Source organism: Takifugu flavidus, chromosome 4 (assembly GCF_003711565.1).
Source record: "Takifugu flavidus isolate HTHZ2018 chromosome 4, ASM371156v2, whole genome shotgun sequence".
Classification (NCBI taxonomy): domain Eukaryota; kingdom Metazoa; phylum Chordata; class Actinopteri; order Tetraodontiformes; family Tetraodontidae; genus Takifugu; species Takifugu flavidus.
In genome coordinates this window covers 11,965,410-11,986,346 of record NC_079523.1, presented here as the reverse complement: position 1 = coordinate 11,986,346, position 20,937 = coordinate 11,965,410, and the positions used below count along the sequence as shown (strand labels likewise).

Genomic DNA, 20,937 nt, shown 5'->3' with positions numbered 1-20,937 from the left:
TAACCATTTTATGTTCTTTTTTTCCTGCTTTACGGCAGGAATTACATCTTTGAGAAACCACGCTCCATGGACGATAATTAAAACACTATTTTTCGTACCGTTCTACAGGAATATTGGTGGCAGAGATTTCTGATTAAGATGGAGCTTCATTTATTTGCCTGTAAGACAAAGTCCTTCTTTCACAATGAATGGAAGGAGAAAAAAATCATGTCAATTATACATTTAATAGGTAACTGTGATGTTTCATTGAAAATACAATCTTGTCTGTACCACTAGACAAAACAATACTGTGATTAATGTGTTCCCATAAGCAATGATTCTTTGAATCAAAAGTATCCTGGCCTGTTTGGTGGATATTCTAGAGCCTTTGTTAGTTAAAGGTGGTTGCAACCTTTTAGATAAAAACATGCAATAATAAAATTATAAGGACTACCGTCTCTTCAATTAGTTTCCCAATCACCACTGAAAAGAATATAGAATATATCAGTTGTAAAAAAAAAAAAAATACACAAAAAATGTTAGAACTAAAATAATGTTATGTTTGCTTTCCAATACCACCAAAAGAGAATGAGGTTCATTTTAAGATTTATTTATTTTGACTGTTGGCTTTTTTTTAAATAGCCATTTAGTTGCATTTATGTTTCTATACATCTGAAATCACTACTGTTATTTCTTTGCTAAATTGTAAAATAAAAACACCAAATATATTGTTGTAGATTTTAATTATTGTATTGTGACCAGTTTGAAAGAAATTCAATAGAATAATCTACAAGGAGTTAAAAGGCCTACTTAATGTATAACATAATTGTGTTACAATTTTTATTGCAATAGCAGTTATGGAAATGAGCGATGAATAAAAAGTGAAGTGATTTTTCTTCTTAAATTTTTTTTATTACGTTCCAGGGAGCAGCACAGTTGTGCAGCAGTTAGTCGCCCCAGTGTTTCCCCTCAGTTTCAAAGCATGCGCGCTCAGCAGACTTTAAATTGCCACTTAATGAGTGAGCGAATGTGTCCCCAGTCTGTGGCGTATTCCTGCCTCTCTGCAGTGACCGCAACAACTGACTGGAGTTTTCCATCATGATGATTGTTTGGTTGTCAACTGGCAAACGTTCCAGGAAGGAAGGAAGTCTGCTGACTCTTCTCCCTCAGGGTTATCTTCTTTTGAAGAGCAGCAGCTTACGGTCCCACGATGTGCTGCCAAAGCTCTGAATGAGCTCCATACCACAGTGGTTCTCCAGGTGCTCCCTGGCATGTTCTGCTATGTCCCCACGGATATTTAGGGTCTTGAAGTGATCAAAATCTGAGCGACCCAGCTTCCTAAGACGCCGGGCTGCAGAGCGGTAACACTTCCACGGCTGGGCCTCCAACAGGAGGTGCTGGCTGAAGGTGGCCAGTCGAGAGAGCAGCTGCAGGAGCCCAGAATCTCCATGATTTAGGTGGATCCACATGGTGACCGCCAGGCAGAGGCACAGGTGGAAGCTGGAACAGCCGTGCTGGTCAAGGTAGTGCTGCAGTTGTTCGGTGTCTTTAATGATGTCCATAGTGATGAAGGAGATGCTGCTGGGCAGAGAGTTGGTCTGCTGAGCACGCTGAATGAGAATCTCATCCAAGTCAAAGCCCAGGAGGTAAACTTTGCTGTCGTCTGACTGTTCTTCACAATCAGGCACCAGATGCTTGTAAAACGCTGTACTCAGTTCCTACAAATGAAAAAAATCTATTTTTACGTCGTACGTAAAATGCTTTTCAAATTGTATCTTTAAGGAACCCAAACAGTCTGTCCTTCATACATACCCCTGAATTACATCCCACGTCCAGGATCAGAGTGGTGTCACCATTGTAATCTAAATCCCGAAGAAGTGTTGCAGGAATCAAATTCAAGCGATTCTCCGGAGGGTTGAATGTGTAATAATTTATGAAATTACCAAAGGGGGCGGCTCCCGGATCATTTATTTCATCCGTGCGGTCGGTATTTGGTGAGCACGTCGCCATTGCACAGCGTGCATCGTTAAAATATTCCGGGTGGAAACACGTTTTTAAAATCGATATCCGAGTGCCAAATCTTAGCTTTTACCCATATTCATATGTAATTTTCATATTTATTTTTTCCCCTTGGATAGCCATTTACTGTTTTGTTTTAGTAAATTTTGAGGAGCCAAAAGACCCACATTATAAATGATTTCAAATAAGGTCCATGATTAATGACTGACACCCGAGGGAAAATAGTTATATGTGAAATGTTTTGTGCCCGTAGTCAAACTTTTCAGAAGTCATTCAAGGTTTACCTAACTTATCTTTCTCCACTGACAATATAACAGGGATGTCGCTGAACATTTTTATCCACTCCCGTTCAATAGGTGGCACTCGTTTCCATGAAAAAGCCCGGAATGTCCCTGTTTTGTTTCCGTAACTTATGAAAGCTAAGGTTATTAACTTCCATGCTACTTTCCGCTGCTGGTAAGCTGACATTGAGGGCAGTTTCTATTACTTCTGCATTCTAAGCCTTTAAAGAAAGGTAAGATCCCCCTTAAGTGTCCTTATTTTGTCAGAGTATGGCTGATCGAGGCGCAGAGGTTGAAAAATACCTGTTTGACAGTTTCTGAACGACTCGATCTTAGATGAAATATGATGGACAAATTTGTGTTGAAGTAGACTGATTGTTGGATGAATGAAGAGTAAACGGCATTTGATTTCGGAGCAAATCCGACTGTCACCCATAACTGGCCCGAGAAATCAAATCAATAAGTGAATACTGTGCCACCGTAGTCATTAATGCTGCCAGTGTTCATATTGTCCCTGTGATGCTACACTATTATATAGATATATATCCTCTTGAGCTTTATGGAAGCTAGGAAAAACAAGCTGGTCACTGCAGTGCCATATACTTATTGCTATAAAGAGCACATCAATAGCTTGTGAAAGTAAATAACTCTAACTCAGCTTAACATATATCTCAAATTAAAGGTGTACAGTCGGTGTACAGTCACAGAATGTGTAATGTCATAGATTGCTCAGCTCTAATGCGGTTTACCTCTCTGCATCCCTGGTTCTCTTCCAGGATCCTCACCATGATAACTGGGAAGCGCCTGGCCGACATTGGCTACAGAACCTTTTCTGCCTCCATGATGCTGCTGACGGTGTATGGAGGCTACCTGTGCACTATGCGAGGGTACCGCTTCATGCAGAAGCAAAAGGAACTGAAACTGGCAGCAGAAAACCAGGATCCCGAAGTCCTCAAGGACTGACCAAATAGACTGCTCTTGTTTTGGCACATGGGGACATTTCCCATACCTGCATTTGTTTTCATACGGCAAAAAGATGAGCTCTCTTCTTGGGATGTAATATTTCGTTCAGTTGTTTCTTCACAAGGAGTGAGTTTATAAACGCCTCACCGAGAACACTGCTTGCATTCATGGCTTAAAATCTATTTTGACTGTTTAAAGAGGCGTAACTGTATGTATATTATATTAAAAGGCCTTTAACCACACTATAATGTGGCGTTTATAAAACAAACCTCAACACAAAAGACTAGTTTCAACCACAGAATATATTTGGAAATACATTTGTTGAAGGCTCTCCAGTGAGAACTTGACACCAAATGTTTCAGTTTTAGTCCTCATACCTAATTTCCTGTAAAGGTGGCAGCTATTTCATAAACATTTGGTCTCAGAAGAAATAGAAAAACAGTAAAACATACGATGCTATTAAAAGAAATTCACAATGAACAATAAGGGAAATGATACCACCATTCGAACTTTTGATCTTGTGGTCACGCTCCCAGCAGTTCCCCTCTGAGGAGCTGGTCAAAGTCACAATACCAGCCGTCATATGATGGACTTGTGTGCAACATCTCGACAGTTAGAGAGTTCATCTGAACAATGGAGAGAACATTGAAACGGAGCAACATCTGGGAACAACTAAATCCCCTCTGTCTAAAATAATAACCACCCAAATGGCTCGCATGGTCGGATTCTTTACAGCTTTGCATCGTACGTGTTGTTCTGGGGCTCCTCGGAGCAGATGCTGGAGTGTTCACTGTCAATTCACCAACATGTGGCTGTGCACACTTGCAGCTGGTGTTTGCGGTCTCCGGGGTCACCAGCCACTGTGGTTCAGGGCCCGTGTTTTCACTGTGGCGCAGTGGCCGTTGGTGCCGTTTTCTCCTCTGGATGTGTGAGATGCCTTCAGGGCATCCGTGGACGCGCCTGCTTCTTCTTCTGAGCTGCTTTCAATGTCACTGCGCACGTCTTTGGACACCTGCAGGGAAGATGGAAACCAATTTTTAAAAAATATCAAAAATAATTCAATGGTTTGCCCTCATTGTGCTTTGCTTACATGCTGTTACAAGCCTAAACAGAACTTTTTTTTTTTTTTTTTAAAGGTAAATATGCCTTGATAATTTATCATCAGAGTAACTAACACAAATACTACTTTGAAAAAAAAACAACATCTAAAGTTAAAAGTTCTCTTCTCACAATAAATGTACTTAAAAGTGTGTAAATGAAATGCATTCTGGCAAAAGAAAATCCACAACTAGCACCCAACACTCACTAAAAGCTGATTAAAGCCACAAAATTGAATTTGTTTTTTGCATTTTTTTTTAGACTAGAATAACTATAATTAGATAGCGATGTTTTAACTGTGGCACAGAAGAGGCAGAAAGCAGAGGTCACGGTTATCATAAGAAAAGGTGAATGGAACACCCTTGTGTCCTTAAGTCACCTGATCTTTACAACTTTCAACACCTCTTGGTGATATCAACAAATTGATTATTCATTTATTCTCTTTGATTCGTAATTTATTTTTTATAGCTTTGTTTTCTCATCGATAAGTTATTTATTCTTATTAGCTTGTGAGGAGAGAGTTTGTTACAGAAGAGTAATACATAAATATAACATTCACATTTGGCCTTCTATGTTTTACAGTATGAGCCATTAATCTGAAGGCTGCTTTATTCATATTAGCAGACTCAGCTCCAACAGTCAAATGATTTTGAATGACTGATTATTCTCATTTCTGGGGAAAAACTACTTCTGTTGCTATACCAGCTAAAAAAATGGCTGCAAAAAAGAACCAGTAGCAAACATTTGACAGAAAGGGCTTTTGATTGTGAAGTTGTGACAGTCTGTGCGGGCACTTTTATACCTGAACTTTGACCAGTGCTCAAGCGTTTTATTCCTCTGTGTGCAAATGCCATACACGGCACAGCCACTAACACCAGTGAGACTGGGACGCAGAGGGACTATATTTTGCCCGACGGTCTGTGAGCTATATTAAAGGAGAGTATTTATTAAAAAATGCCAACAATTGAAAGAGGCAGGAGGACGGGGGATTGCAAATCAATGCAGCTGGAGCAACATCCTGAAATGAGCGGACTTCTAAATATCCTAACCTGAAAGGTGACATTTAGTTCCGTGTATTGTAGTCTGGTGTGTCCTTTATAACCACAGGGTGGTGGTGCAGTACAACGCCAGTCACCAGCTGAACATACTGGACATTTGTGACATTCTACCACCATCTTTATCATATTTGTGGCTGTTTTAATACAAAGTGACCGCAGAACGGTTTAAAACATTATACAGAAAAGACAGTCGAGAGTCAGGATGATCTCAGAGGGAGGAAACAGAAACTTACAGCCAAAAACACAGAAGGTATAGTGGACAGAGCAAATGGAGGGAAGCGACAGAGCAGTGGAGGAGGGCTCAGTGGACAGACAGAGAGAAAGACAGGACCTCCCTCCCTCATTCCAGAGGGAGAGGAAATAAGCAGCGTCTGCAGAGAGAATGAGACACTGTCACCCAGAGCTTAGAGTCAAAAAAGCAGCAAAATTATCTGCAAAAAGAACCAATGTGTTGTGTTTTACACTCATTATGTGTGTGTGCACACTTATACAGTATTTCTCAGTAGGTAGAGCTGTCACACACACACACACACACACCAAGGGGGACTCACCTTGCCCCTCAGCAAGGCTTTGACAGCTATTCGTGCAATGAGGTAGGACCATATGAGGTGCAGCACTTGCAGAACCAGCAGTAAGAAGTTGAAGAGCCACCAGGATGGATACGGCCCAACTATGGCCCAGCTCTCAAACATGGTAGAGTTCAGGACCCTGCAAAAGACAAACACGTGTAGATTTGCGTCACTGTTTCCAGTGTAGAGGGAGAGGCTTTGAGGTACGCAGAGTTTCCACAACAGGGGGACTGTTGGACCTTATTGCCCTTTCCCCCCAGTGAGACCTGGAATAACACCGCCCCCACTGATCTGTTAGGTGAATGGCCAGTGACCTCATGCCATGAGTGACAGGATGCTGTCAACGGACCCAACTTCCCTCGCAGAGGTATAGATTTCAGCTCCGGTAACTTCCCCGGCAACACAAGCTTTATCGTTCATCCACACTAAGACACTGAATATAGCTGCTCAGGTTTCTTCTGACCGTGAAGTTCCCTGTTGTTCATCCCTCTGGGGGTCAAGCTTCAACATCCTGCTCTGGCTAGCAAATTATTATCAGCTATCTAGCATCCTCCGACGCAACACGTTGTGATGCCCGGCACAGTCGTCATGGAAACCGCCTCATTCGACCGACAGAGGGGAAGGTTCACCATTTCGAGGTCATTTATTCACTGTCCCAAATTACCTCAATTATGTTCTGCTACAGCACACTCTGCCTTGCCAGGAAAAGAAAAATGGCCGATGGCTCCTGCTGCACTGAAACTTTGCCCAAGGTTGCTACTGGCATTAACAGAACTCACCATAATGGATATATAACGAGCCGTGTGATGAAAAATACCACACTAAAAACGATGAAGAGGAAGTCACACAGGTGCTGGTACTTAGCATAGTTGGCCAGTTTAGCAGCCTAAAGGGGAAAAAAGTGAAACAATACATTTTGTTAACATAATTACAGTTTCACTGTGTGTTTAATATCATCATCCGTAGTTCAAATACGGCTGTGGATAAAATGAGCCCTCACAGTGTTTCTGAGTTTGTAGGAGTGAGCGATGCCAGTCACAGAGCAACCTACCTCCAGCAGGAAGTCCGAGGCATCGTGGATGCACATCACCAGGCTTCCTATTCGCACCATGTTGTTGACGTAAGAAAAGCTGATGAGACTCACTGTAGCCAGGTGATGGATGAACATGATGAAGAAGTCCTGCACGGAAAACACGGGCAATATTTATTATTTATGCAGCACATGGCGTTTGGGGGCCAGTTGCCTTTCACGTCATCTTCATGCAAATATCGTCACAGTTGCTGAGCTTAAGCACCAGTAATATCACGGAAGGTCTCCAGGTTAACTTCAGGGTAACTGATTCGAGTGGACGTCCGGAATGTGCCTTGGGAACCAGGTAAAATGCTTTGATTTTAAAAAAAAACAAAAAAACTTTACGACAAACCAGAGTGTGTAAATGAAAAGTTAAAATAAGAAAACCCAACCTCTAACTCACTGGGGACATTTCGAAATGTTATATGACGTATTGTCCCCCACACAGGAAATGACTGGTAGGATTAAACGTCTGCTGCATCGTACAAAAGAAAGTGTATTGACATTTATTTGGTTAAGGCTGAGGAAACCTCAGGCCTTAGGGCCAAATTTCCCGACTCTCGCTGCATATCGCAGCAGGCTTTGTTCCTTTCTCTTTCTCTCCTTTCTCTGCAGAATACCAGAAATAGTTTCAAAGAAACTGTGTAGAAGGTAATTCTGGGCAGCCGGGTCATGAGCATGTAGACATGCATGCAAATTGTTTAAATTCAATAAAAATGTAAATGAAGCAGTCCAACCCAACCATTATTTGATTTATGCCTAGTTTCACTCGTGAGGCAACTAACATCTGACTCTGGAATTTGTGGATTAAGAAGGTGAAGATGAAAGAGTAACGGAGCGAGCGGAGGCCGCTCGAGACCAGCAGCTTAAGGAGACGTGTGCATCTGACAAGCAAGTCATGTGAGGCGTCAGCCGCAGATGGAGGGAGGACAGATGGAGTGAAAGAGGTATGCACCAGATATCACACGGACACGCTTGCGTATAAAGCAGCACTCAGAACACGGTTCTTTAGCCGCCCCACTTTCCTATAGTAGTTGAAGTCGGAGAATTCTAATAGAATTATGCCTGTTAGATCACATGACAGGGGATGCACATACAAAGCTTCCACAGACGGGGGAGGGGCCCTGCCCCTGAGCCGACTCCACAGAACCACAAACATGTGACCGTCCAAAATTATCACAATCGTTACAGCCGTTGCCAAAGGTGGATCAGACAGCTCCTGTTCTGCTTACCTTTCTTTTAATGTCGGTAAACTGCGAGAAAACAAGTGACCAGTAGAAGGCCAGTTCAGTCACGTAGTAGTAGTAAAGTCCTGGGGTCATGACCTGGAGAGACGACAACACAATCAAAGGAGTCATTTGAGAGGGGCTGTCTGCATTTAATAGCACGTCCAAAACAGGGTTCCACCTGGTGCCCTAATGGCCGACTCCATGTCGGCACTATGGATATGCCTGATGGCTGTGGTTGCTACACGCTACACATTTAAGATCATACAATAAAACAGTATCATACCTGATAAGGGTAACCATGCCAGCAGCGCCGTGTGTCCCACATCCAAGGAGACTAAAAACAAAAACATCAATCAACGGAACGACATCCCAGCTAACCGGGTCCCGCTAAAACATCTCTCTTGGTTTAATGTGGTTTTGTCGGAGGCTCTGCTCACCTGCCACAAAAACTGTAGCCCGTAGATGAATATGCACAAATAAAATGTAAACCTCCACCTAGGAGTAAAACAAAAAGGAGGGCTGATTGAGGATTAAGAAACGATGTTTGTATCGTTTCTAAGTCAAAGGTCAAAATGGAGAAACAACACGGAATGTAAAAATGTTCTATATTTTAATTTTACAGTTGTTAAAAATCAAAAGCCCAAACTGTATAGCCTATCGGAGCATCTGCACACACACACACACACACAACAACACACAAAGAAAAAGCCCGCAGAGAGGTTAAAAGTGAGCTCAACAGGCATCCACCTACATGCTCTCACAAAATTTGGTGTGTGTGCTGGGTTTATCTTGGTTCCTGCGGTGTCTGAACCAACGCTGGACCTTTCGCACCTCCCAGTCCAGTTGCTTGGAAAGGCCGTCCAGATGGCGGGAATTTGGATTCTGCGCACACAAAAGGAAAAAAATTCAAGTCAGCGAAGCTAGCGCGTCACATTTGTTCTATCTTTGTTCTATTTTGCGCTAACGTTTCTAACAGAAAGAAATAGGACCTTTGTGATGGATGTAAACACTTTTTCCAGGACTGCATTGGGCTGAGCTCTCCGTGCAACTCCCGGATGAATGCGCAGACTCTGGGCGCTGGGACTGGCAATAAATCTGTCGGATATGGAGATGTGGGACATAAAGGACACTGAAAATACACACGGCCTGACAAGAAAGTTTGAAATTCAGTCAGTTTCATGTCAGCAAACTTGTTAGATCGAACTGATTAAAGTGACTGGAGGTTGCAGAAAAATCTCCAAGGATCTAAACTCCAGAGGGGCCTCACCAAGCCTACGTGATGTCTTGAGCATCACCTACATATCAGTCATGATTCAATGATTACGCAACATGTTTTGTTGCCAATTACGACCCACCAATACCCTGAATACAAGTGTGACGCACTTCATTAAAACAGCATTTCATCCAGACGATAGAATTCTACGGTAACGCCAGACACAAACTATTCATAGATAAAATAAAATCTTTTAGAAATCGCTGAAGAGCCCCCTCATCCCTCGGGATTCTCCGATGCCTTCTTGACAGTGGGAAAAGTTTGACCTCTGCGAGCCTGAAGGGCTCTGTGGTTCTGGATTACGACTTAACTGTAAGGTTAAAGGGGAAAGAAGCTCTTATATGCGAATGAACCTCACATGACAGTGGTGTTGTGCCAGTCGGTACACTCGTGATGACCTTGAGTGACCACTTTAGGACAGAACAGCATGAGGACGGCATTGACTTTACAGCTCAGCTTCGGAACTCTGCTTCCAAAAAAGAACCCACATCTGTTCCTATCAGGGTTGTTTCCAAACGAGAAAACGCTGCTGGATCTCAGTGAACTCGATGGTTGAATATCCATAGAAAATGCTGATTAAAAATGAAAGGGCTAACATGAGTTAGCTGAAGGGCAATAGAAGCAACAACTTGGCCTGACAAACTTAGGAATTATGGGTTTATTATATATGCGTCTAAACACAAGTGTGCTCTATATTTTCATCAGATCGCTTCTAATCCAACCACAAACTTCTAAGTTGGGTGTGGTGAATTTCAGTCTTACTGACAGGAATCGGTTCACGTTTACTATCAAAAAGCGCGATGCAATAAAAGAGCGGTGCAACAAAGCCCTTACGGACTGTTAAACAATATCTCGTGGTGCGTGAACACTCAGCTAAGGTCCAAGTGTATGTATGTGCTACAGCCCTCTTATCTCTGACCAGTCAGACACAGACGCTATTAGCATAGCCATATAACACCATCTAATTCTGAGTTTAATTTCTTGCCTAAGAAACCTACTCTAGCTCTTTAAATACTGCATCATTCATTGTGTACAATATAAGAATACAACTTAAATCAATCATTAATGAGGCTGCATGCTGAAAGAAGCCTGATTTACTACAACCACTCATCAATCTTGTGGAAAAGAGTCCCAAAACATGTACTGTGCCTTTAAAATTGTATGTACGCTGATGACCCGTATCCCCGAAGGTCTGGCAGCAGTACAAGGAATGCGTAATTTAACGACATGACCTGTGTCACAAAGGTCAAGTGCTTACTAAAAGATAAAGAGCGTTTTAAACAATCAGGAGAACATATAGAAGTTAAAAGGTAAACCCCGACTTCTTTTAAATCCATCATTTAAGAACCTGGAGGAACTTGGCAAAGTATTTAGTTTCAGCAAGGCAATGAGTGATGGATACCTCGGTCCAACAGGACTGTTGACTATGGTCTCGGCTGAGCGACCTGATGGCAGGTAAACAGCCCAACAAAGAGGAATTGAGCGCTGTAATCAGCTGTCCAAACCTGTTTGCTGAGATTCTGACAACGGGCACATTTGAATGTTCATACCTGCATCTCTCTTTTTATTGGTTCATTTTTAAGATTCTTTTCCCACTTTTTCCATCAAATCTCTTTAATAGATTATTATCAAGTGATTGGGCGTCCATCTGCGATTACACTTTGCAGAAACACGGATCATATGACTTGAACTATTACAATAAAGAGAAAACCGTCCCTGTAATTGATTTAGCCATTTAGATTTAGCCTTTGGAAATAGGCAGTGTTTGATCCATTTGAGCAGAGGCTTGTTCTGATCCGACCATCTTGACTCTGTCATTATCCAAATAAGCAGAACTGACTTGCACGTGCGCTATTAGTGGTAATAAATAATTATCATGACACGCTTCATTCAGCTTTATTCTGCATGTTCCACAATTGAAAACTGCAGAGCCAGGTCCCTCAATATAATAGGATCAGTGATCAAACGCACCCGAACAGGCCTTTAACAACCGCTCCAATAATGCCGAGTGTCCCTTATATTTCTATAGACAAAATCATTCCATTCCAGTTCCTAATATAATAAATAGAAGAAGTCGATGTTCCAATTCCTTTTATGAGCACTTCCCTTTCATTTGGATTACAGCTAGCACAGGTAGTTTCACCTAAACACTTGAAAGGGGAGGTCTAGCCGAGGGGTAAATGGTTGCTCGAGGTCTGTAGATACTCCAAAAGTCCCACACAATGGTCCTTTAGATGTGCCCGGAGTGCAGATTCCTGCTGACGGGATTCACTAAACGAGGATGCGGATGATTTCCCGCGAGGTGAGACTCAAGAGGAGCATAAATCACCCTGCGCGCGCTGAACTTTAACACTGAAAATGTCCCAGCAACTGCTCGTGGCTCCATCTAAGAAATTGGCTTTTACAGCACAGTCCAATTCTGCAGGCATTTACACCTTTTGCCCGACCTATGAATAAGACCCATTGTACTCTGACCCGTCATGTTCTTCATTGTCTTCCTCCCACAAATCAAAAATTCCCCCCAAGGATCCAAAGCTGCTGGGTTACGCAACACCCACGAGGTACATATAATGCGTGTTTATAGTTTATTTCTGATCATAAAGGCCAACCATAAAATGAAGAATGAGGGCGGCGTGCACAGCCAGACCTTCAAATGCAGCACGGATCTGACCGGCATTACGTTCGTTATCTAACCGGGTCTCTCCCATTGTCAACGTCTCCCCCTGGTCACCAGTGAGCTAACGGATAAAATAAGAGGCACAGATTCATGTAGCAGTCTCTTTCATCTTCTAAACAGTTTTTGTTCATTTATAACAGGCATAAAGAGCCAACACAAATCTGAGGACAGGTCTGGGACAGCAGCAACGGGGGGGGGACGTCCTACTCTATTTATGTAACACATCAAAACATGCCTGTTCCTCTTCAGAACCCGACGAGACCAGAATACACAAAAGCCAGTTGCCGAGAGATGGCCTTGGTGTGGCCCAGGAACACGTGCAGTGAGCGGCCTCGATGGCTGTATAGGGGAGCGCGACGAGCGTGTCTGGTAGCTCGTCCTCCCAGTAGCGGGGCCAAACCGACGCACAGCCAGTTCTATTCATAGCATGGCGCTGAACGCAGCTGTGGCCTTTATTCCACTTGTTGCAGCATGTCTGGTGACGGGATCTACAGGTAATATGGAGGAAATTTCACTTTGGCGAGAGGTAAGGCAGGATTGTGTCAGAAATGAATAGCCCTGAACAAAAGTCCTCACTTCCTCTTGGGTTTTTGTGCGTGGAAAGGGTGCCAGTTGCAAAGAGGTGGTGACGGATCAGATGGCGAGTTTGGCACCCCTCACCTGGCTTAGCCGGGCTAAGGCCCGCACACAAAAACAAACTACTCCGATCAAAACGGCCAAAAGCAAAGTAATAAACAAACAAGAACCTCCTCTGAAAGGAGGAGGAGCCACTCAGGAAAAAGATGGATGACCTTTCAAAAAAAAAAAAAGAAGAAGCTGGAAGATCGGAGAGAAATCAGCATAGACGCCTTGAAGAACAGAAAGTAAATTTGCTTTGGGTTTAATATTTACGAGCTTAATCCTAACGAATAAAGGATGAATGAGAAAGGTAAACCAGGTTTTTTTTTGTCAGCTCAGCTTTGTTTGAACCACTGAAGCGATCGCCGTGAAATGCAATAAATTCAGAGAAGTTAAAGTTTGACTTTATGGCCAGTATTAAAGGTGAGGTGTTTGGCTAAATTTGTTGAGCTATGTAGCTAGCATGCTGCTCTACACACAGTTTCAACACATTTTATCAGGGCTGAGCGATACAATAACAAATGAATATGCTGCTTTATTTTAGGTCTATACACACCTTACAGGACCTCACATCTCCCAATTCCCCCCTAAGTGCAAGGACGGATCAATCACACCAATCAGCCAGGTCTGTCAAACAGTTAAGCCAAATAAAGTCAAATATTACAACAGTTCTTTACAAACCCAACATCTTTACAGAAAAATGTGACACTGTGAGTCTGGACAGCACGTCAACGTGACAATTACCCATCTCCTGTGTCCTAAATGTAACAGGAGAACTCGAGTCTTTTGTCTAGTATAAATCTATTTATGATCGGTTAGCTGTAAACTGCCATCTGAATGTGGGTAACAAACAGACTAATCCTCTCTGAACGTGACACTTCAGCTAAGATGATACCAATATTGAACTAAAGAGTATAGTTATTACGTAGAGAATATTGTTTTCAACTGGTTTTAGTTATTCAGAGGTAAAGTTGCTTGCTGGTTCACAGCCCAAGCAAAGCCCGAACAATCCGATAATGAACATCAGAATCACATAAGCTGCTCCTTTAAGGCATCAGCAAAACGTTTTGCAGATGCGTGTAGAAATCATATTGACAAAGATTGCATTCTTCTTTCTTTCTGGCATTCACAGCAAAACATACCATCGCGTTAAGAATGTAACGCTAAGGAACGCTGTATAAACACACTTCCGACGGCAAAAGTGTCCTTCTGAATGACAACAGCAGCCAGATTGTGTGTGAAGAGTGATAGAAGATAGAGGAATCGGTCAGGAGGGTTGGGACGGCAGTCATGTATATATATGCTTATAATATATGCTGTATATATGCTTATAACATTCTAATCTTATCTGTGTTTATTTTTTCTGTCTCTTTACTCTGCATACGCTGCTACTATAATTCAATTTCCCCACGGGGATGAATAAAGTTCATCTTAATCTTAATCTTAATCTTAATGTATATGTGAAACAGGTCATTAGGAGACTGTCTTTATGTCCTTCTACTGTCTCTTTCCAGGGAAATGACTTGGTGCTGCTTTTATTTTGTAGGTTTTATAGCAGCATAACAGAATTATGTCACATTCACTTTTTTTGCTTGTTTGAGTTTGGCAGACTGTGCAGCACCATTTGTGTGACCCAGCTTGCCCTCTGTTGGCCTTTCATTCCGAGAACCTTCAAATATCATCGGAATGGAGACAACTGAGGAAGACACGTAATCGGATGTAGGCGTCGCGTAATCGGGCGTCAATTCGGACAATTGTTTAATAAGGTAATGAACGAAATGGTGACTGAATTTAAGCACGAACGGAGGTTCTACTAAATGAACACTAGGGTATTTGGTTACGGAGGATGAGTCTGTTATTTTTAATAGATGCATAAGTAATTGATGGTTGTACAATCACCCAAATCAAAGATTTCACAATTTTGGAACTACTGGGAAACAGGAAACAGAAAATCACGACTTAGCAAACCATTCAATCTTGATTTCAGATTATTGCGACAACAGGAAAACTAATGAATTCCGCTCATCCATAATGCTGCATTCATTCGAATTTCTGTCATCAAATTCGATTTTCTTGTTTGTCTTCCTGCAAATTTTCTATCTCTGTGTCTAAATCCACACTCTCACAGCCGTTAAAGCATCCTACATCCGATGTATACAAACCTTTCGAAGAGTATCCTGACGGCAAAAATCCCCAAAGCGAGCGGCAAGGCGGTCAACAAGTGTCCAGCTTTGGGGTACTCCACCCCGGGAGCCGTGTCGGCCAAATCCGCCCAGGTTACATTGTGTGGCAGCCAGAATCTCTCGTTCCAGAACCAGGCTGAAAAAGCAGCCATGTTTTTACTGTCTCCCACTGCCCAAATGTTGAATTACTGAGTTTATAGTCGCCTGTTTCTCCGTAGTGACTTATGAGATGACTTGCCTGACTTAACTTTAGCACGCCCGCGTGAACAGCAGCAGAGGCGCTTCCGGTCCAGACTTTCAAAATACACGAGTCAACGTATGTTTTAATGTTTCGTTTTTGTTGGAAACTGTTGGTTTCGGCCATTTTTAAGATACGTCCAGCAAACACACCAGAACGTGCTGTGATTGTGTTGTTTTAAATGTTTCGAATCAGTTATTAAGGCGAATTTTAATTGTTGGACAATTTCAGCTTCCTTTATTCAATTACGTTCACTTGACGAATCCGGGCTGCCGCCCTGACAATAAAGAGCGGAATCAAGGAAGTGAGGAGAGTCCCACCTCTTTTACCGTACTACAAGGGATGGGTGGCCCTCATCTATTTTAGTTTTTGTTAAAGTTTGATTACAAATAGATATTTGTGAGTATTCGACTTACTACAGAATAGTGTACAGTGGAAGTTTATTTATTTTTTTTACTTTTATTTGGGGGTGAATCCTGTCCTACCCAGACATGTGTGATGGGTGTGATGCTTGTGATTGATTCGATGACTCCCCCAAGTGGTCAAGAGATGAACCACAGCTACATTTGCCCAGGAACGGGTCGAGTTTGTTACCTCTGCAAATAAAGGATTTAGGTATCTCAGAGCTTACTTGCTCACGGAATATTCATCACATATATAGATTTCATTGCTAAAAATGTGGGAATTATTCATGTGCAACTGCCTAGATAAATTTTGGAAAATAAATTAAATGACCCTTAGAGGAACCGACATTGCACCATCAACCGGGTGTAGTATTTCTTCATGCTTTTGTGCTGTTCATAAAATTATGCAGTAGCTGCAGTCTGGTCTGTTGTCTAAATATAGAAGGAGGTTTGCTTGTTTGGTGCGTGATATTATTAGAATCTAACAGGGCAGTTGACTTCCTAACTATGCAAAGGATTTAAGTAAGGGATTCGAATGAACTAGTGGGTCATTATGTAACTATATAACTTTTTTTGGCATCAGCGTATATTCAGAGGGGTTACTTCCTATTACATGAGAATTTTATCAGCTCTAATCCTGGCTTGAATGAGGATGGCTAAAATCCTCTGCAGGCCAGAGAAAATCTACTGCTGTTGCATCTAACTGAGCCTGAATGAGTCAGTTCACATATGCCGACAGGCAGTTTACGGGTTTGCATCCTCATGCATGTTCATTGATAGAACAAGAAATCACTCCCCTTCCCTCACTCACTGATTATGAAGCTACCATCAACATGTTTGAGAGAACAGCTTAGGCAGTGTTTAAAAGGACTGAGGCAGGACGTGCTCTTCAGCAAAGGTTGAAGTCGAGGCTGCAGAAAATGGTAAAGGTGAAGAGTTTAGAGTAGCAGCATGATTGAGCTCAGCTCGTGTTACAGTGAGGCTAAATGCCGCGTGTGTATAATCCCAGAGACCAACTGAACGCAGGCACAGTCCTTCCAAACCATCCAGTCTCACATTTTATTCCAGAAACATCTCGCTTTATCAGCTACAACTTATGAAAACCAGCAGGAGTGGTGACATTGGTGCGGCCAACTTCAGGCACTTTTACCAAGAAATGAGGTAATATTTTAGAACATTCTCTTCAGGGGCGTTCAGATCTTAGAAAGATTTTTTTTAAGACTTGATAGATTGATGTAACTAGTGTTTGACATCTTTTGATGACATTCAAAATGGTGGCTACTCCTTCAGCAGTAGTGGAAATGTGGTTGGAACAGCAGCTCAGCTCCATTTGAGATCCACAGGTGTCAATAGTCAAACTGGTGTAACAGAGTTGGCTGCAACGAGAGTGGCTCTGTATGAAAGTCTTTTCCCCTTTTGTCATTCCCCTTACATGTGTTCCGGGTGGTCCTGCAAGCACTTAATGAACTCCGTGACGGGATGGCCATTAAAGCAGATCTGGTAAACAGCCGTGAAAAGAGGAAACCTAGAGGGTGAGAAGTGATGCAGTTCATTCAAGGGTGAGAGGATTAGCCATTGCTGAACATGTGGAGCGGCTTACTTTTCTGCCATGTTTTTCTGTTTCAAGATCTGGTGCACCTCAGCCGCCGTCGCCGGACCTTGTAGCTTTTGACCCCCCAGCAGCTCATTCTCTAACTGTTCAATAGTCTAAATAACAAGAAACATCTCAATTATTGCCATTTTTTCCCCCAGAGCCTTCCAAGTTGCGAACAAAGAGACAAATGGATGCTGTCGTACTTTGCCTGTTTCGGCGAATGCCTTCCCGATCTTGCGGTTGCGTCCGCCGTAGCAGGTTGTGATGAGGTCGGCGATGCCGCAGCTCTCCAGGAAGGTGGCGGGTGAGACAGGGCCCTTGGTGCAGAAGAACTTGGCAAAGGCAATCATCTCCATCAGGCCAAGACGGATCACTGCCGCCTTGGTGTTGTCGCCAAAGCCCAGGCCGTCACAGAAACCGGCTCCAACGGCGACGATGTTCTGCAGCGAAAACAGAGGAATTCTGTGTTAAAGCGCTGCTGCTTTGGCCTTGGTTTGCTGTAAAGAGGAAACCAGAGCAGGTCTACCTTCAGTGCCCCACAGATCTCCACGACATCAGACTCTTCCACCACGGTCACACGGAAGTTAGTGGTCTGCATCAGCTCTTTCAAGATGGGCCCATAAGCTTTGTCTTTGCACCCTGAGTACACACATAACAGATACATTTGTGTTTCTACACAGTACAAACCCGAGGAACCCTTATTCCATTTAAATCTGCTACTCTGCCAAAAGCAGTTTGAAATGCTGAAGCTGATAAAAAGAAAAGAAAAACCGTACAAAACACACAGATTACCGAAATCTCAAAACCTGATATATTTGTAATTAAGCATGTGCCTCTCCCTTACCGATGGTCGTCTCACAGAACTTCTCCTCTGCAACCTCGTTGGCAATATTTGCTCCCATGAGGACTGTCACGGCGATGCCGAGTTTCCCTTGAATGACCTCTGAAATCAGCTTCAGACCTTCTGGGCCCACATCAACTCCCTGGAAAAGTCCAAGGAACCAAGAATTAAAATCACACGCCATCCATTAAACACATCTTTTCCATCCATCCATCCATCCATCCATCCATCCATCCATCCATCCATCCATCCATCCATCCATCATCCATCCATCCATGCTGTATAGCATCTTTTTGGAATCTTGAAGGAACACCTATGCTTGGAGACTAGGAACAAATCCTGAATGGCAACTGTCTAAACCATCATCATCCTTTTCTAATATTATTTATTTAGCACCATATATTATATGACATTGTGGCGTGAGCATGTCATAAACATGTAAAAGAAGAACTAGAAAGTGGAAAGAAAGCCAAGGGTCACCTTGATGAGGGACATTCCGACAGCGTCCTTCTTGATGTGGTCCTTGATGGTGTCGCACACCCTGAGAATGAACTGATGGGGGACCACAAAGATCAGGATATCGGCTCCTTTCACTGATTCGGCCAAGTCTGGAACGGCCACCTGACAAAGAAACGTGCCCAAAATCAAAAGGAATACACGCAGCAGCATCCACGGGAGAAAACAGAGAACGCCGGTGGGCCCGTGCTCACCACATTGGGGGGCAGCTTGTGTCCCGGCAGGTACTTGACGTTTTCATGGTCCGTGTTGATGATTTCTGTTAGTTTGCGCCCATCCACCATCTCCTCAAACACCCACATGTTGACGGTGGTGTCAAACCTGTCATACTTGGCCGCGTTGGCGCCCACAATCTTAGCGATGGCCGAGCCCCTACGGAGACGAAGATCAAGGTTTGGGTGACAACACGTCAGCTGTTAGAACTTTGCTTTGTGTCAATGGGCTCTGTTTGTTGTACCGTTTGAGCACCAGTGATATAGAAGCTTCCATTTTACACACTGGTCCTCTAAATGCAGCATTACCGGTAATTGACACGTGCATTCAATATGCACGTTTGTTTTTGTTGGTTCATGTGCATCTAGTTACCCTGCCCCCCAAACTGGTGACCTCTGACACCGTTGTGAGCTCTTTTAGTTTGAACTTTCACGACATTTTTGAGATGCTTTCGCCGACAGGAATAAAGCAGCAACCAAAAACCTTGTGATTGTTTCGCCTGGCCTCTTATGTCATCATCTTGATAATGTAATTATGTGCTCAGAACTGTTGAAAACATGGAGATTTGAACACGCTGAAGTCGTGAAGGCGTCCAAATTTCCATTTCTGACGAAGTCATATGTATTTACAATTCCATTTAAAAAAAATAAAAATCAATCGGTCTTAGAAAAATATCAATGCTGAAAAGAATGCCGTGGTGTGTGGCCGTTTACGTTGCTCCTGGTGTTCCTGCAGATCTTAGATAAAGGTTATTTTTGTCAGAATGGTTTTTGTTGTTTTACAAGAAGTTTCAGTCGAAATGTAAAGCTGGCCCAAAGCAGCTGATTCAGTTTGCTAAGAGGCCAGAGGTCATCACATTGTCAGGCTCTGAAGACCACTCTGATAAGAAAAAAACAACCATCAGGGTTATTTATGTGCTGCCATTTGTCACTTTGTAAACTTACAGGCGACGTTTAAAACAAATTCCTTCACGGTGTGAGAATTCAAACGGCAGATATGGAAACGCTGGACCACCTGTCAAATATTTAACTTTAAGAGCCACGGGCGCTTTAAATTTCTCTTAAATCCTTCACTCACCAGTTGCCAGAACCAACCACACAGATTTTCTTGGGTGCTGCCATCATAACTTTGACCTCCAGGAAGGAGCTGCTGCTGGTACGAAGACAGACTCAGTCTGGGACACAGAGTATTTATACCAGACACACACACATCTGAGGCTTGACACACCCTCCAGGGCTGGTTGGTTCTCCCTTCTACACACGCACACACACACACACACACAGACCCACTCGTCTGTGCAGCTATGTTTGTAAGGCCTTGACCAACTTAAACCCCTCTAACCCTAAACAGTCCCTCCCCAACGCTAACCTTGACCTAACCCCAGCTAGTTTAACCATGTTTTTTTTTTTTAATGATAATAGAGCTCAAGATGATGGTTGAAAATGGTTAAATCTCCAAGTCAGGACCTCACATATATACAAAAATGCAACACACAATCAGGATTAAAGTATTTAAAATAACTTTTATGTTGTTGCCGAGTCAAGACGATGATACTTGCGCGAAAGTGTCCCACTTGTTATTGATCAAAAACATCCATACCACAGGGAGTCAAACATGTTTTCCTTTATACTAAATAATTATTTAATACAAAAATGGCTTTTTCTTAAAAAAAAAAAAAACAAACATAAGAGATTATCAACACTATTTTTAATGCTACTTAAAGGACCCCTGGGAGTAGTTGAGGGGGGGCTGCATTAAGTGAATTATTTATTTCTCACACTAATAATAATGGCTAGAGTAAAGATAGATTATAGACAAAAGTTGAACATTTATAGGGTCTTACATGGGACTAGGATAAAGGTCTTTTAAAAAAAATATATATATATATATATACAGCCCTTGTTTGGGGGTATTTGAATGCACCATAAGGAGATTAAGACCACACAGTACAGAAACGACACATAAACAAGCAAACATGCATTTTAGGCATACTTTATTATAACATACCAACATACAGAAAAATAGGTTTGGTCCATGAAAAATCTGCAGATTCAAACAATACTACACCCCCCCCATCCACCCCAAGTTTATGAATCCAAATCACATAGCCTC

At 42.6% G+C, this 20,937-nt stretch overlaps 3 protein-coding genes and 1 long non-coding RNA gene across 8 annotated transcripts; 2 read left to right on the top strand and 2 right to left on the bottom strand.

Moving 5' to 3' along the window:
- Positions 1-705: 705 nt before the first annotated feature.
- LOC130524851 (pre-miRNA 5'-monophosphate methyltransferase) lies at positions 706-2,467 on the bottom strand. 2 transcript variants are annotated; one of them, XM_057031319.1, is made up of 3 exons: positions 1,923-2,467; positions 1,792-1,841; positions 706-1,697 (listed from the first exon to the last, which is right to left on the bottom strand). In XM_057031319.1, the coding sequence occupies exons 1-3, from the start codon at positions 1,987-1,989 to the stop codon at positions 1,152-1,154; spliced, it is 663 nt and encodes a 220-aa protein (XP_056887299.1). In that variant the 5' UTR covers positions 1,990-2,467; the 3' UTR covers positions 706-1,151. The 2 variants fall into 2 exon arrangements, with proteins under 2 accessions (XP_056887299.1, XP_056887298.1); XM_057031318.1 differs by having other exon boundaries at positions 1,792-2,457.
- A 589-nt stretch (positions 2,468-3,056) lies between these two features.
- On the top strand, positions 3,057-3,484 carry LOC130524854 (cytochrome c oxidase assembly protein COX14 homolog). Its single transcript, XM_057031323.1, has one exon. The coding sequence runs from the start codon at positions 3,066-3,068 to the stop codon at positions 3,240-3,242; it is 177 nt and encodes a 58-aa protein (XP_056887303.1). The 5' UTR covers positions 3,057-3,065; the 3' UTR covers positions 3,243-3,484.
- A 42-nt stretch (positions 3,485-3,526) lies between these two features.
- On the bottom strand, positions 3,527-15,249 carry cers5 (ceramide synthase 5). Of its 2 annotated transcripts, XM_057031316.1 has the most exons (11): positions 14,999-15,249; positions 9,258-9,363; positions 9,020-9,150; positions 8,706-8,763; positions 8,552-8,602; positions 8,272-8,364; positions 7,019-7,147; positions 6,747-6,853; positions 5,950-6,106; positions 5,632-5,769; positions 3,527-4,254 (listed from the first exon to the last, which is right to left on the bottom strand). In XM_057031316.1, the coding sequence occupies exons 1-11, from the start codon at positions 15,169-15,171 to the stop codon at positions 4,093-4,095; spliced, it is 1,305 nt and encodes a 434-aa protein (XP_056887296.1). In that variant the 5' UTR covers positions 15,172-15,249; the 3' UTR covers positions 3,527-4,092. The 2 variants fall into 2 exon arrangements, with proteins under 2 accessions (XP_056887296.1, XP_056887297.1); XM_057031317.1 differs by lacking the exon at positions 5,632-5,769.
- On the top strand, positions 12,480-19,312 carry LOC130524855 (uncharacterized). Of its 3 annotated transcripts, none has more exons than XR_008950264.1 (4): positions 12,480-13,146; positions 13,381-13,461; positions 13,969-17,220; positions 17,414-19,312. It is a non-coding gene; the product is annotated as an uncharacterized LOC130524855 (long non-coding RNA). The 3 variants fall into 3 exon arrangements; XR_008950263.1 differs by having other exon boundaries at positions 12,480-13,259; XR_008950262.1 differs by having other exon boundaries at positions 12,481-13,461.
- The last annotated feature ends 1,625 nt before the right edge of the window (positions 19,313-20,937 follow it).